This window comes from Castanea sativa, chromosome 9 (assembly GCF_040712315.1).
Source record: "Castanea sativa cultivar Marrone di Chiusa Pesio chromosome 9, ASM4071231v1".
Taxonomy (NCBI): Eukaryota; Viridiplantae; Streptophyta; class Magnoliopsida; order Fagales; family Fagaceae; genus Castanea; species Castanea sativa.
Genome location: NC_134021.1, coordinates 4,105,614 through 4,121,590, shown reverse-complemented (window position 1 = coordinate 4,121,590; position 15,977 = coordinate 4,105,614). Strand labels below are relative to the sequence as shown.

At 34.9% G+C, this 15,977-nt stretch overlaps 1 protein-coding gene across 1 annotated transcript; it reads left to right on the top strand.

The window, feature by feature from the left end:
* Positions 1 to 13,327: 13,327 nt before the first annotated feature.
* LOC142610611 (polyubiquitin) lies at positions 13,328 to 14,646 on the top strand. Its single transcript, XM_075782474.1, has one exon. It carries the CDS (start codon positions 13,571 to 13,573, stop codon positions 14,486 to 14,488), a length of 918 nt encoding a protein of 305 aa, XP_075638589.1. The 5' UTR covers positions 13,328 to 13,570; the 3' UTR covers positions 14,489 to 14,646.
* Positions 14,647 to 15,977: the final 1,331 nt, after the last annotated feature.

Genomic DNA, 15,977 nt, shown 5'->3' with positions numbered 1-15,977 from the left:
TAAATATAAAACGGCATATTATTAGTATTTGATAAGAGTTATCATGATAGTACTAATAATGAGAATAGTTCTCAATCAATCATAGTATTTTATGTTCACTCTATGCTGAGGGATATTGAATATGAGATTGGGTTGTCGTTGCATATGTTATTTTATGGTTTTATTAAGGTTCCATATTATATGCTTTTATGCTAAATTGATAATGTCCAATTTACTTATTATATTCATGTTTATTATTTTCAGATTTTGTCATGGCATCATTTAGCCCACTTGTTTCTATTCTTAACCAAAACAAACGACACTTGGATCCAACTATGTTGACTGGAAAAGAAATTTGGACATTGTTCTTACTGCTGAAGAGCACAAGTATGTGCTTACTCAACTATGTCCTAACTTTCCTTCATTAGATGCTCCTCTTGAGGAAAAACAACGATATGATCGTTGGCAGAAATCTAATGAGACGGCCAAGTGCTACATCCTAGCATCTATCTCAAATGTTCTACAGCATCAAATGCAGGATGTAGAACTTGCTTCGGACATAATGCATAGTTGAAGGAGATGTTTGGTGAGTAAGGCCGTTCGCAAGGCAAGAAACCATGAGGCAAATTTATAATACCAAAATGGCTGCAGGAAGTTCGTGAGGGAGCATTGTCTTAGGATGATTGCTAATCTCGAACACATTAGAAGTTTTAGGTGCCGACATTGATGGAGAATCCCAAGTGGATATGATACTCCGATCACTACTTAATCATTCAAGGAATTTAGACTCAATTATAATATGAACAAAAAGATTTATTCTTTGTCTGAATTAATGAATGAGTTAGTGGCGGCGGAAGGCATCCTTGGTACTTCTAGTGTTGAAGCCAATGTGGGTGAAGCTTCTACTTCTCAACCTAAGTCGAAAGGCAAGGGTAAGAAGAAGAAGAAGAAGGACTTCACTAAGAAAGATGGTAAAAAAATTGCCTTAGGAGTTGCCAATAAAGGAAAGAATACCAAAAGAAAGTGTTTCCATTGTGGTGAGAAAGGACATTGGAAGAGGAATTGTCCAACATTCAAGGCTGCCAAGAATAAGGGTATGAAAATTTCATTTCTTCTTGAAATATGTTTGGTACAGAATCCAACAGATTCCTGGTGTGTGGATTCAGGTTGTACTAATCATATCTGCAATTCTTTGCAGGGGTTCCAGGAGACCAGAAAGTTGAATGAGGGAGAACTATTTCTTACTTTGGCTGATAGGAGCAAGATTCCGGTTGAAACTGTTAGAGTGTTTAATTTGTGTTTTAAATCTAGAGTTTTAATATTAGAAGACTGTTTGTATGTACCTAATGTTCGTAGGAATTTAATTTCTGCAACTTACTTAGGTAAATATGGATATTGTGTTATCCTGAAAGACAATGTTGTAATAAAGAAGGATAAAGTGTTTATCTGTTCTGGCAATATTGTGGATGGTCTTTATATTTTAACTCCTGATAAGCATAAATTATACAATTCTGAATTAGATAGTAACTCTCATGTGAAATCATTAAAGAGAAAGTTTTCTTCTACTAGTGATGCATATCTATGGCACTTGCGTTTAGGTCATATTAATTCAAGTAGGATTCAAAGACTAATCAAAGATGGACTTTTTACGGCCATGGACTTTGATGGTTTTCCAGTTTGCGAATCTTGTTTGGAAGGTAAAATGACCAAACGACCTTTTAATGCAAAGGGTAGAAGAGCCCAAGATTTGCTAGAACTAGTACATTCAGATGTATGTGGTCCTATGTCAATCCAAGCAAGAGGTGGCTATGAGTATTTCATTACTTATACTGATGATTACTCTAGATTTGGTTATGTGTACCTAATGAAACGGAAGTCCGAAGCCTTTGAAAAGTTCAAAGAGTTTAGGGCTGAAGTTGAAAATCAATTGGGTAAACACATAAAGGCCATTCGATCTGATCGAGGTGACGAATACCTTCTTGTGATTTTAAGGATTACTTGACTGAAAATGGGATTATATTCCAGTTGACTGCACCTGGAACTTCATAACAAAATGGTGTAGCAGAAAGAAGGAATAGGACTCTTTTAGATATGGTTAGGTCCATGTTGAGTTATTCGACTCTACCAATTTCTTTTTGGAGACATGCCTTAAATACTGTAATGTATCTTCTGAATTTAGTACCTTCGAAGTCTATACCTAAAACACCTGTAGAGTTGTGGAATGGGCATAAGCCTAGTATGAGACATCTCCACATTTGGGGTTGTCCAGCACATGTGTTGAAAGGAAAGTCTGACAAGTTACAGTCTAAAATGGAAGTGGTATTTTTTGTAGGGTATCCAAAAGGAACAGTTGGAGGTTTATTCTATAGTCATAAGGATAATAAAGTGTTTGTTAGCACAAATGCCAAATTCTTGGAAAATGACTATATGAATAATTTTACTCTGAGAAGTAGAGTTGTCTTAGCTGAAATGAATGAACCGATAGTTGAACAACCAATGGATGAAACTAGAGATAATGTGACTGTATTAGATACACCACAAGATACTACTCATGAGATGTCTAGTACACAGGTGCCTCGTCGTAGTGGGAGAATTGTTTGGCCTCCTATAAGATTCATAGGTTTGGGAGAAACTTATGAGGCTATCTCAGAAGAGACTGAATCAGATCCTTACACTTATGATGAAGCAATGAATGATATAGATGCACATCATTGGGTCCAAGCTATGAAATCTGAATTGGATTCTATGGATTCCAATCATGTATGGGATCTTGTAAAGGCGTCTAACGGCATTAAACCTGTTGGTTGCAAATGGGTTTACAAGAGGAAGAGAGGGATAGATGGAAAGATTGAAACCTTTAAAGTAAGACTAGTGGCGAAAGGGTATACACAAAAAGAAGGTATTGATTATGATGAAACTTTTTCGCCAGTAACCATGCTTAAATCTATCAGAATTCTCTTATCCATTGCTGCTCATTATGATTATGAGATTTGGCAAATGGATGTCAAGACTGCATTTCTTAATGGCAATCTTGAAGAAGACATATACATGTTGCAACCAGAAGGTTTCATAGCGAAGAACCAAGAACATATGGTATGCAAGTTGAATAGGTCCATTTATGGACTTAAACAAGCATCTAGGTCATGGAACATCAGATTTGATCAAGCAATCAAGTCATTTGGTTTTGAACAAAATCTTGATGAACCATGTGTGTACAAAAGACATCGAGACAAAGTAATAATGTTCCTAGTGCTTTATGTTTATGATATTCTACTCATTGGAAATGATGTAGGGGTAATGTCATCGGTTAAAGTTTGGTTGTCAAGCCAATTTGATATGAAGGACTTGGGTGAGGCTAACTTTATTCTAGAAATCAAGCTTTGGCGAGATCGCAAGAATAAGATGTTAGGCTTATCACAAGCTGGATATATAGATAAGGTCCTAGAACGGTTTAGCATGCAAAAATCCAAGAAAAGATTGCTTCTTTTTAGACATGGAGTTCCTCTGTCTGATGACCAAAGGCCTAAGACTCAAGAGGAAGAAAATATGATGAGACAAGTTCCTTATGCTTCTGCAGTGGGAAGTCTCATGTATGCCATGCTTTGTACTAGACCAGATATTTGTTATTCAGTTGGCATGGTCAGCCGATATCAATCAAATCCAGGACCAAAAACATTGGCAAGCTGTAAAGCATATTCTCAAGTACCTTAGGAGAACGAGAGATTATATGCTTGTTTACCATAGTGAGGATTTGATTCCCATTGGCTATACAGATTAAAACTTTCAGTCAGATCTAGATTTCAGAAAATCTACTTCAGGATGTGTTTTCACCTTGGGAGGTGGAGCCATAAGTTGGAGGAGCATTAAGCAATCTTGTATTGCGGACTCCACCATGGAAGCCGAGTACGTTGCTGCTTGTGAAGCAGCAAAGGAGGCTGTTTGGCTCAAGAAATTTCTTTCTGATCTTGATGTTGTAAGAATGGAGGAACTTCCCATCACATTGTTTTGCGACAATAGTGGAGCGGTTGCACAATCCAAAGATCCAAGGAATCACAAGAAAGGAAAGCACATTGAGAGGAAGTACCACATCATTCGAGATATTGTTGCTTGTGGAGATGTTGTGGTAGCAAAGATTGAAAGTGCAAATAATCTAGCAGATCCTTTTACCAAAGCCTTACCTCAAAGGACTTTCGAGTCACATTTGGAGGGAATGAGAGTTAGATTAGTGCACAATAGTCTTTAGGGCAAGTGGGAGATTGTTAGGATTTGTGCCCTTAAATCCTATTGTATGATGCTATGTATGATATTATGTATGACATGATGTATGACATGATGTATGACTTTATATTGTGATTGATAAAGTTATTTTATTATTATCTAAAATAATGGTAACGTGAATATGGGACATTATCATATAGTCTATGAGATGCATTGTATGTGATTTATGTGAAAAGTCACAGAAGATGTAAATCACAAGTTCTTTGTAAACTCAGAATTTATAGTTCGTAGTCGGTGATGAAATTGGGCATTTCATCTGCGAAGACTATAACGTGTCAACTACGATGATTTGTCTTGATCATAGAAGTGGAAACTTCTAGTTGATATGTTGATATGTTTTAAGAGTTAAAACATATTGAACAGGACCGTTGTGAGATTTATTATTCTTCTAACGACCTTCAAATGAATAATAAATCTCACGACTTCTATTTGCATGAACTCTTAATCCTGAGAGAATAATGGACCTGATCATGAAGTGTAGGTTGCTTTGATATATCAGGAGTGAGATCTGAAGTGACGGTCAAAACCTCAGTATATTGGGCAGCCACATTTAGTGTTGATGGAACATATATTCTCAAGATGGAATTCATAGTCTCTTGATAGAGATATAAAATATTCCCTTGAGATAAGTTTAATAGTTTCAGTTATTCAGAGAGTTAGGCCTAACCACTTTAGTAAGAAATTACTAAAGTATATATTTATGAAATTGGATTTCATAAATATATAATGAATAACTTTAAAGAATTAAACCGGGTACTTAAGGATAAGATGTAGTAATTTACAAAGTGGCAATCTACATTTATGACTTTGTGTTACTACGAATATTTTATGAAGGGGTTGCGTGTATAATAAAGTCTTGGGGATATAATTTATTAATAAGGCCTAGAGTGCAATTATATTTATATAGTGGTATTAAATATAATTAATGGTAACTTTGGACTTGTCAAGAGTTGACGGAAAAGCCCAAGGCCCATTGGAGCTAGTGTCTTATTGGTCTCTTTTGGTCCCACTCCAAGCCACACACTAAAACCCAATTGGAAAGGCCCAATAGGCCAGCTCAATTAGATAATCAGTTAGTTATAAAGGGAGAAACATACAGAATTTTTATTAGAAGAGATTAGAAAAAGAAAAAAAAACGGTGTGTGAGAAAGTGTGAGACACATTTTCATTTTCCCTTTGAAAAACTGATTGAGAGACCACACATCTTGGGCGTAAAGTGGAATTGGAGTGAAGATTAAAAGTGTTCCCAAGTGCTTCTAATCTTTGCTTTGAATTTCTCCACACCAAGGTACGCTATCTTGTTCTTAAATTCTGAAATTTACATTGTGCACGTTATCAATCATGAATGAAATAGATCCTAGTTCGTCACTTCCGCTGTGAGTTTTGTATGAGATGCAAAACCAGAAATTTTCCTTCATTTTATGGGTTTATGGGTTTGATTTGTTGGAGGTTTCGGTGGAGGATGGTGTTTGGATGAAAAAATAGGAACATCGCCGGTGGTGGTCGTGGCTTGCATCAAGGATAGAATCCATTGCCCATGAGTGGGTATCTGGGTTTGTTTGAAACTTTCATGAGTGGGTATTTGGGTTTATGTGTTTGCTAGTGATTGAATTGATGGGTTTATTTCTTCGATTTATTTATTGTTGGTTTGGTTTCTTGGATTTATTTCTTGTTTTTTTGGATTTGATGGAGTAGATTTGGTTGCTGGATTTGGATTTGGGGTTCGCTGGAGATTGGTTTATTTCATGAATTTAGGAAGAACACGAAGAACACCTTCCGTTCTTACTGCAAAAATAATGAAAGAAAAAAAATATTTAAGTTTTGTTTTTTAATTTATTTTCTTTTTTGGTTTAAATTCTCTGACATGTCATTTTAATTTTTATAAAAAGCTGATGTGATATATAAAAATGCCAAATAATATTTTCTTAATAATATTTTAATTGCCACATTAGCGTCACGTTAGTGCCACGTCCGCTTTCATCTGTCACCTAAGACTTTGCCGTTAGGGCACTAACGATAGGAACCAAAATGAGATCGTTTTTTTTATTTTAAGAACTAAAAACAGTAAAAATAAAAAATAGAGACCAAAGTGAGAATCGTGTAAAAATATAAGGACGAAAATAAGTTTTTTGCCAATATAGTATTAAAAGACCAATTTATCTCTTTATCATTTATTTTGGAGGGATAAATTGGCCTTTCAATATTTAATTCATTTATACTTAACAGAAAAACATATGGCATGTGGACATAGAACATGATTATAACTTTGAGGAAGTCAGTTGTACATTTTGATAGTTCAGAAAATAAACTGTAAAATGAGATATAATTTAAGGTAAAAATTTGTAATTTTCCAAAATATTTTCTTTTAAAGTCAAGCCTCATATGGCTTGGTTTGCTAGATTTTTGAGATGGTAGATTTCAAGGAATTTTAATATATTCATATATGATTTGATTTGATTAGAATTAGATAAGATTTACGAGAATTTGAGATTTATATATTCCAATCAATTTTCGAATAATTATTTATTCTTCTCAAATTATCTTTAAGTTATGAATATAATGTCAAATTATCTTTAAGTTATGAATATAATGTCAAACACATTATTCCTCAACCATAAAAGATCTGAAACTCCAAGTGAAAATCTCCACTATAGAACAATGCACCATACTGTAGACTATTGTTCCTCACTTAAGAGAAAAATAATGAGATATGAATCATGTTAAATCGTCTAAAATAAATTTTTTTAAATTTTTTAATTTTATAATTAAGACAAAAATAGTAATTATTTTCAAATTCTTATTTTTCATAGCTTATTAGGATATCATACCTTGAAAATCAAAATAATTTATTTTCTTCAAACATTAAAGTGATTTTTAATAGGAGATAAAAATAACAAGCTCTCATATTTATTATCTATAAGAGGATTTCCTTTTTTAGACTAGATTTTTATGTGGTTCAAAAATATCCTTAGACTTTACGTTTAATAGGGACAAAACTTGAGGACAACCTGGTAAAAATATATCTCCAACTCTACGTAAAATACCTACAAAATTACTAATCCATATCTTCAAAATAAAGTTATTCAAAAATTAAAAATAAAATAAATTCTTAATCCACTTTGATATTTCCCTCAAGACCGCATACACTAGACAAAAAGAAAGAAAGAAAAAAAATAGCCTCATCGCAAGTGCAAAGCGCATGTGATGAGGCTAGTTATTACTTGTAGCTTGTTTCAAAAGTGCAAAATTTGAATTGACATCGATAAAGTTGCCCAAAAATTCAACCCACCTAGGTGATTTGGTGAGAATCCACCCATTTCAATTAGTTTCACCTATGATTTGGTTAGAAGCAAGTGTCATCCAGTGGCGGCTCCAAGAATTTTTCTCAGGGTGTTTTTTAAGAAGCATAAATTACACAATCTAATAAAAAGAGAAATTCATATATTGATAACAACAACAATAAAAAAACACGTAAATACATAAAATTTACAATTTCCTTATACAAGTTTTTATATTTTGAAATCGTTGCATAATAGTCTCATTATCAATACTACAAACTACATCTCTTTTAATATACACAACTAAGCAATCATTCATCCACTGATCTCTCATTCGATTGCGCAGTTCATTCTTTATATATTTCATTGCTAAAAAACTTTTTTCTACTGTTGCAGTAGCGACAAGAAGGATCAAAGCTAACTTTACAAGTAAATAGACTTATGGATAAGTTTCATGCTTCCCTGTGTTCACTAACTCCTTGAAACTCTAAAAACAAGTCATTGCTATGCATATCAAAAATGTAATTATGAAGTTGAGAGTCAAGTGCCAAGATATCTGTCCCAAGAAAATCAGATGGATAGAATTTTGCTAGACGTATCAACTTTTCATTATCAAAAGTCACAAATAAATTACTTGGATTCAAGCAAGCCATATAAAGTAGCAAATCAGTATTTGCCTCTAAAAAACAGTTGTTAAGCTCTTGAAGTTACATATCTATGACTATGTAGAATAGCTCAACACGATAATGATGTAAATTTGTATTTTGTTGGGTGTTGCGTCATAACCTCCCACTAACTACAAATATTTCATCCATGTTCAAGATAGGAATATCATGTGTAGTATAAAATGAAAACACTTCAGTCAATAAAGATATCCATTCATCATCTCTCTTCACTTGCAATCGTTGCTTAAACACTTTAACAAGATCCAAAACATTTACTATATCTTGATTTTTTGATTTTTTTTTTAATTTTTGCAATGCTATTGACAACTCATTTGTGATCCCTAAAATATTTTTATCAAGTGTAGAGCAAAGACAAATTCAAAAGATAGATTGACCTCAAAATAGATCAAGCTTCAAATTTTTGGTCGGAGATGCCATCTTTTTCAATAATATCAAGTACATCAACAACAGCAGAAAACATCAAAATCAAGTTGAGAATAGTCCCATAATATGATCCCAACGTGTATTACTAGGACGTTTAAGATTTGTCTCTTGATTCAAACTTTGCCCACTTTTACGTACACCATTCTCTAATTCTTCTTTAATTTTGGCAAATTGTGCATCTCAAAGAGCATCTCGTTTCTTACAAGAGCCTTTAACAACAGTTACTAAATTACTAACTACATAAAAAAAATTCAGCAATGTTAATGTGATTTTTTAGCAACCGCAACAAGTGTCAATTGAAGTTGACGAGCAAAAAAATGGACATAAAATGCTGACTTATTCTCTTTCAAAATTAAAGTTTTGAGACCATTGATATTACCTTGCATATGACTAGCCCTGTCATAATCTTGCCCATGTAGTTTCGATAAACTCAAATTATGTTCACAAAGCAAACTTTCAATAGCATATTTGAGTGACAAAGTGGTGGTACTTGCTACATGTACAATACTAAGGAACCACTCTATAATAATTCCTTTTTTTTTTTCACATAATGAAGAACGAGGGTCATTTGTTCTTTCACTAAGATATCGCGTGACTCATCAACTAATATTGAAAAGAACCAATTGTCAAGATCCTTGATGATGGCTTTAGATGTTTCACGTGCAATTGCATTCACAATGTCTTTTTGAATTTCATGGTGGGTAAGTTTGCAATTTTTCGGAGCTTTTTGCAACACTTCATTGATAGATTCACTATGATCCCCAAAAATTGTAGAAGCTCAAAGAATTTTTTTTTTTATCATTTGAAGCTTGAGATTCATCGTGATTACAAAAAGCTAATTCCCGGCATAAAATGAATCTTATGCAATCAACTATTACATTTAATTGAACCCGATATTCAATTTTATCCTGATTTGATTGGTTTTTCAAAACACTTTGAATGTATTGCTTTTCCTTCATTAAATTTTCACTCTTCTTAACAGCTTGGTTATGAGAACTATTAACTCCTCCAACATGGGAATTTAACTTCTCTTTTTGATTCCAAAATTTGAATCCCTTCGTTACAAAAGTCTCATCTCCTCCTTACTTACCAACATCTTGCCCAAATAGGTAGCAATAAAAACAAAATACCGCATCATTGTCTATACTATATTCCAACCACTTTATATTTACATACCATTCGAATCTAAATCGACGGGGCTTTCTAGAAAAATATGTTAGAGGGTAATTATCATGGTTTTGGAAAACAAGTTGATAAGGGTCTTTTTGTAAATAATATCTTCTTATTTCATCATGATTATTAGGATGATAAGATGATATCTTTTCTCGTAGCCCAAAATCTGAAGGAAGATTTTCTAGGTTATAGTCAACACGAATTCGCTTAGAAGATGAAGATGAATTTTGCACAGGAGATGAATCTTGGGTACATAGTTTGTTATCAAATATTTGTTCATAATTCTAGCAAAATAATAAACAATAAACTATAAGTTCATTTGAAATATTAATAAAATTATTGATTATTGTTGTTTAGTTGTTTCATTAATTTGTTTGTCTTTTATAAATTATAATTTGTTATATGGCGAAACTACAATGTTGGTCCCTCAGGTTTACCCTGTGTGTGCAATTGGTCCTTTAAGTTTGAAGTGAGTAGATTCTCAAAAAAAAAAAAAGTTTGAAGTGAGTATAATTGGTCCCTTAAGTTTTAAAATTGTGTTGTATTAGTCATTTTACTAACTGCCGTTAGTGGTGTTACTTACATGGCTAGCCAAATAATGACTTGACATTTTTTTTAATGATGTGACATTTCTTTTATTAATGATGTGACATTTTTTAAATAGATGAAGGACATGAGCAAGTGAAGCAATCCAAAGGCGAAAAAAGAACCCACAAAGCAACTTTCTCATCGTCTTCATTTCTATAAAACTCCAGAACTGAGTCTTTCTCAGTAAACTGTCTTGTTCCTTCCTTCATCTCATACACAAAGACAGTAAAAATGCACAAAGCAGTGCACAAATCTCCAATGCTATAGCTATTATTGAAAAAGTCCACTATCTCCATTACTCTCTCCGTCTAGCTGTCTTCAAACTAAGCATCAGACGCGCCAAGACCAGGCTTTACCTGAGAAGATCGGTGCTCGCCGGAGAAGAAAGGCCAAAATTGGGACATTGGATCAGGGAAAGGAAATTGAACCTAAACCTTCTACTACTCAATCAAAAATGGTTCCACAAGAACACTAAAGCTGGTAAATCCTAGTCTATAGTTGTTTTGGGTTTTAAGAAAATAAAAAGCTTGGCTTAAACTCACCTAAAAAGGAAAAAAAATATTCTTACAAATGAAGGGGTTCCATTGTAAGTAATAATTCCCAAAAGCCCAAAAAAGTAAATATAAGATTCAAACAAAAGTGAATTTGCCTTTGTGTAGAAGATGAAGGAAGGAGCAAGACACAATTTAATGACAAAGAGAAATACCTTTGATGCTCAATTATGGAGTTCTAGAGAGAGTTGAGAGATAGAGAGAGACGGAGACAGAGTAATGGAGAGAGAATGAAAGAAAAGTTGCTTTGTGGTAGTTTTTTGGGCCTTTGGATTGCTTCACTTACACGTCCTTCATCTGTTTAAAAAAGGGAGAAAATAGGAGGGTATTAAACGGGAGGTGAGCTTGCCCTGTAATTTTTTAATAAAAAAATGTCACGTCATAAAAAAAATAACAAATCATTATTCTGTTAGTCACGTAAGTAATACCACTAGTGACAGTTAGTAAAATGACTAATACAACTCAGTTTCAAAACTTGAGGGATCAATTGTGCTTTAAACTCAAGGGACCAATTGCACATATAGGGTAAATTTGAGTGACCAACATTGTAATTTAGCCTTTGTTATATTGTTATTTCATTAATTATAAAATTATTAATTGTTGTTTAACCTAACATAATTTAATTTGTTTGTCTTTTATAATGTATTGGTTAATTAAATTATTAATTATTAATTATTAATTGCTTCATTATTTTTCTTTACTAACTATTAGCACACATCTCATTGTACACTAGCACACACCTCATGTGCATTATCCACGGCCAACCCACTGCCTGCCTAGTGCCTAAGTCCTAACATAATTTAATTGTCTTTTATTGGTAAGTTACTGCCTTTGGCTCTGGATGCCTTTACTTCCCCCAATTCAAATATCCCACCTCGGTCCCATGCCCCTATTCACCCCTCACTCAATAGACAAGCCCCATGACCCCCAATCACAAGAGCCAATCAGATAAATTCACAAATCACAATACGCTAAAAGACAAACTCAGTAACTCACCAACATCAACACCAACGAATAAAGTCAAAATAGTAGGGGTAAATATTAATAAAGTTATAAAGACTAAAGTAAAGCTAACCAATTTTAGTTTAAACATCAAAGAGAGAGAGAGAGAGAGAGAGAGAGAGAGAGAGAGTCTCATTTCATTCATTCATTTTCAGTCTTTAGATAAAGAGAGAGAGAGAGACAGAGAGTCTCAGAGACTCATACCACAGTAAAAGCAAAGTGAACAAACCCATTAACCCGATCGTGTAAGAGAGAAAAAGAGAGAGAAGTGTAAAGATGAAATACCTTGAGGGAGCAGGGAGCCCTGAGGGGCGTCATCAAGCAACACGTTGAGGCGAGGAAGGAATCGAGGCCAAGCCGAGTGTGACCGATCTCCGATCCGATCGAACCGATCTCTGATGCTCGATGTGCTCTGGAGCTTGAGTTGTGCTCTGTTGGCTATTGTAGGCTTGCAGTGTTGCTCGAGTTTAAGGCAGAGGCGCCATCCGTTGGTCGTTGTTGTTGATGACTGATGTGGTCATTTTCTTTAGGTTAGGTTTTTTATTTGAGATTTCAGTTTATGCTTTACCATTTGATGAATCGACGGACGTGTATATTGGGTTTTTTTTTTTTGTTGTTGAGAATTTGTGGGTTTGCTTTACCTGTTTACCATCTGTTAGGTTGTTTTTTTTTCTTTAGATTGGGTTTGCTTTACCATCTGTTGTCTAGGATTGCTGTTGGGCTATTTTGTGGGCTTGCTCTGATACTTTTTTTTTTTTTTTTCATATTTTAGTTAAAAATTTTTTTTGAGTTTTTTTTTGCTGGAAAGTAGAACAAATAATTTTTTTTTTTAATTTGAGGGTGTTTCTAATTTTTTTTAAAGGGTAAACAAATAAAACAATTTAAATTATTATATATAAATTGTTTTTTAAGGTCAGGGTGTTCCTGGGAACACCTTGGATTGAACGTGGCGCCGCCACTAGTGTGTCATCCATTGACTCAATATTTTAGGTTATATGTCGATTCCTTCCCCCTCTCCCCCCAACCTGCCTCACTTGACTGACTGAACCATTCCCTTATCCAACCATAGCTTCTATAGCTCTTGCCATCATCAATTACCTACATTGTTGGTCATAAAGATTATCACTTCTATTGTTGTTGTTGTTCTCTAATTTGGTCAAATCTTATTTGTGGAATTTTTACACCTGTCCAAATCGAGTCGAGTAGCGAGTTAATTGAGAATTCAATTGGTGGACACCTCTTAAGTAAATAAATAAAAAAATTGCGGTTTTTTTACCAAAAAATTAGAAAATATTACTTCAAAATTAAAAAATAAAAAAGTTGGTGAGGAATGGTACACAACCAAGAAAATTCTGGAACAACTTGGAGAGAACGTATGGTATAATTTCCTATTCAGCCTAAGGAATAACAACCCTCCCGAAAGTCCCAACAACTATTCTTCATCTCCACCGCTCCTTTCTCGTAAGTTTCGGACATCACACGCATCCCATTACGTCATCAGGTCGGTTTCGTCTCCTATATAAAAATCACCTCTACAACCCTCACTCTCTCATCCAAATATCTCTCTCGCAAATCTCACAATCTCGCAAATCTCTCTCTCTCTCTCAAAAAGATGCAGATCTTCGTGAAAACTCTGACCGGCAAGACCATCACGTTGGAGGTGGAGAGCTCCGACACCATCGACAACGTGAAGGCCAAGATCCAGGACAAGGAAGGCATCCCGCCCGATCAGCAGCGATTGATCTTCGCCGGAAAGCAATTGGAAGACGGCCGTACTCTCGCCGACTATAATATTCAGAAAGAGTCCACTCTTCACCTCGTTCTGCGACTCCGCGGAGGCATGCAGATCTTCGTCAAAACCCTGACCGGGAAGACGATCACGTTGGAGGTGGAGAGCTCCGACACCATCGATAACGTGAAAGCCAAGATCCAGGACAAGGAAGGGATTCCGCCGGACCAGCAGAGACTCATCTTCGCCGGGAAGCAATTGGAGGAAGGCCGTACCCTCGCCGATTACAATATCCAGAAAGAGTCAACTCTCCACCTTGTGTTGAGGCTCCGTGGAGGTATGCAGATCTTTGTGAAAACCCTAACTGGAAAAACGATCACGTTGGAGGTAGAGAGCTCCGACACGATTGATAATGTCAAGGCCAAGATCCAAGACAAGGAGGGGATTCCACCGGACCAGCAGAGGCTTATCTTCGCCGGGAAGCAATTAGAGGACGGCCGCACCCTCGCCGATTACAACATTCAGAAGGAGTCTACTCTTCACCTGGTGCTGAGGCTCCGTGGAGGTATGCAGATTTTCGTGAAGACTCTGACGGGGAAGACGATTACTCTGGAGGTGGAGAGTTCCGATACGATCGATAATGTGAAGGCGAAGATTCAAGATAAGGAGGGAATTCCTCCGGATCAGCAGAGGCTCATCTTTGCTGGGAAGCAATTGGAGGATGGGCGGACTCTCGCTGATTATAACATTCAAAAGGAGTCCACTCTTCACCTTGTTCTTCGTCTTCGCGGTGGCCAGTAAATTTCTTTGAAGGTTTAATGTGTTCAAAATGTGTTTTTCTGAATAAGTGTAATAGTAGTTGTTTTAGCTATAACTGGTTTCTTCAAATCAAAACTCTGTTGTGGTTAAGTCTAAGCTTATATCTCTAAATAAATAATAGTGCCTTTAGTTTGTTCTAATTTCTGTGTTTTTCTTGTTGAACTTGTGATATTTGCAGTAGTATTTTGATGTGATAAATCAATGATATGATAGCAACTTACCCTAGCTTCATATGGTGTGTGTGAGATGACTTTTATTACTTTCAATAGTTAGAGAAAACGTTCATATATATCTAGTTGTTTGGTTGAATATGAATTGGCTACATGGTATGACCAAATTGTCATTAGTGTGAGAAATTGTTGTTGAGAGAAATTATGAGTGCTACTACAATCAAGTTTCAGACCAAATGTTAATCTTTTTGGTCCCTAATCTCATGTTTTAGGGTTTAAACTGAGAATTTATTGTGATTACGATTACTATGTGGTGCTAACTTTGTTGAAAGTCAATTGTTACTTTGTTTGAATAGATACAATTTGTAGTTCTGGTTAGGTTATTTGGGTCCTTTAGCAAGTGGCTTTAAGTATGCTTTCTTTTAGGTCTTTTGTTAAACTGTTCTGCTCTTAACTAGTTATTCTGTTTCTGAATAGAAGCGTGTTTAAATGTCTCTGTGTTTGGTTCAAGATATTTTATTTGATGGAATTTGTACTTGGTGCCTTTAATGTCAAGAATACAATTATATGATATATATATATATATTTTTTTTTCTTTCTTTCTATCAAGCACTTTGTTTTCCTTCCCTATTCGCTATTGCAATTTCTCTGAGCTATTAGCTATTGCCATCTTGACAGTAACATTTTGTGAGACTGTTGGTGAGTTTGATTGGTTGGTTTGGAGTTGTTGATTTAGTATGTACCTATGTATTTGGATTTTGGACTCTTTACTATTGGGGATGATTTTCTTATGAAACAAGATGGTAAGATAGAACAGAATAAAATATGAATGATTTTGTGGATGAAAAGCAAGCACCCATAATTAAGTGTTGAAATTGAAAATGTTTTCCAATCTTCCAAATCCATTAGCTTTAGATATTATATTTTTCTAGAGAGTTGTTGAATTAATTTGGTCAATGTACATGTTTGGTGGGTGGCTGGAAATTTAAGAGCATGGTCAGGAAAGAATTATTGCTTTGGTGGTAGTGGAGCTGTGCTTTGTGTTTATATTGTTAAACAAAAGTGACTTCCTAGTGCTAGAGTAGAATGTATGATCTTTTTGAATTATGATTTTCATTGACTGTCTATTATTATTGCTAGAATGACATATAATGTCCTCATTATTTTTCCCCCTGAATGATTCCAAAAGTTCCTGTGTTATCTTCATTTAGTACCTTGGATGTTGGTCATTCCCCTCCCCCGCGCCCCCCATATCTTCATTTAGTACCTTGGATTTTTGGATGTTGGATTCTTGGATTTTT

What these genes read in the sequence shown, in the direction of transcription:
- LOC142610611 (XM_075782474.1), top strand. Translation starts at nt 13,571, where the DNA reads ATGCAGATCTTCGTGAAAACTCTGACCGGCAAGACCATCACGTTGGAG.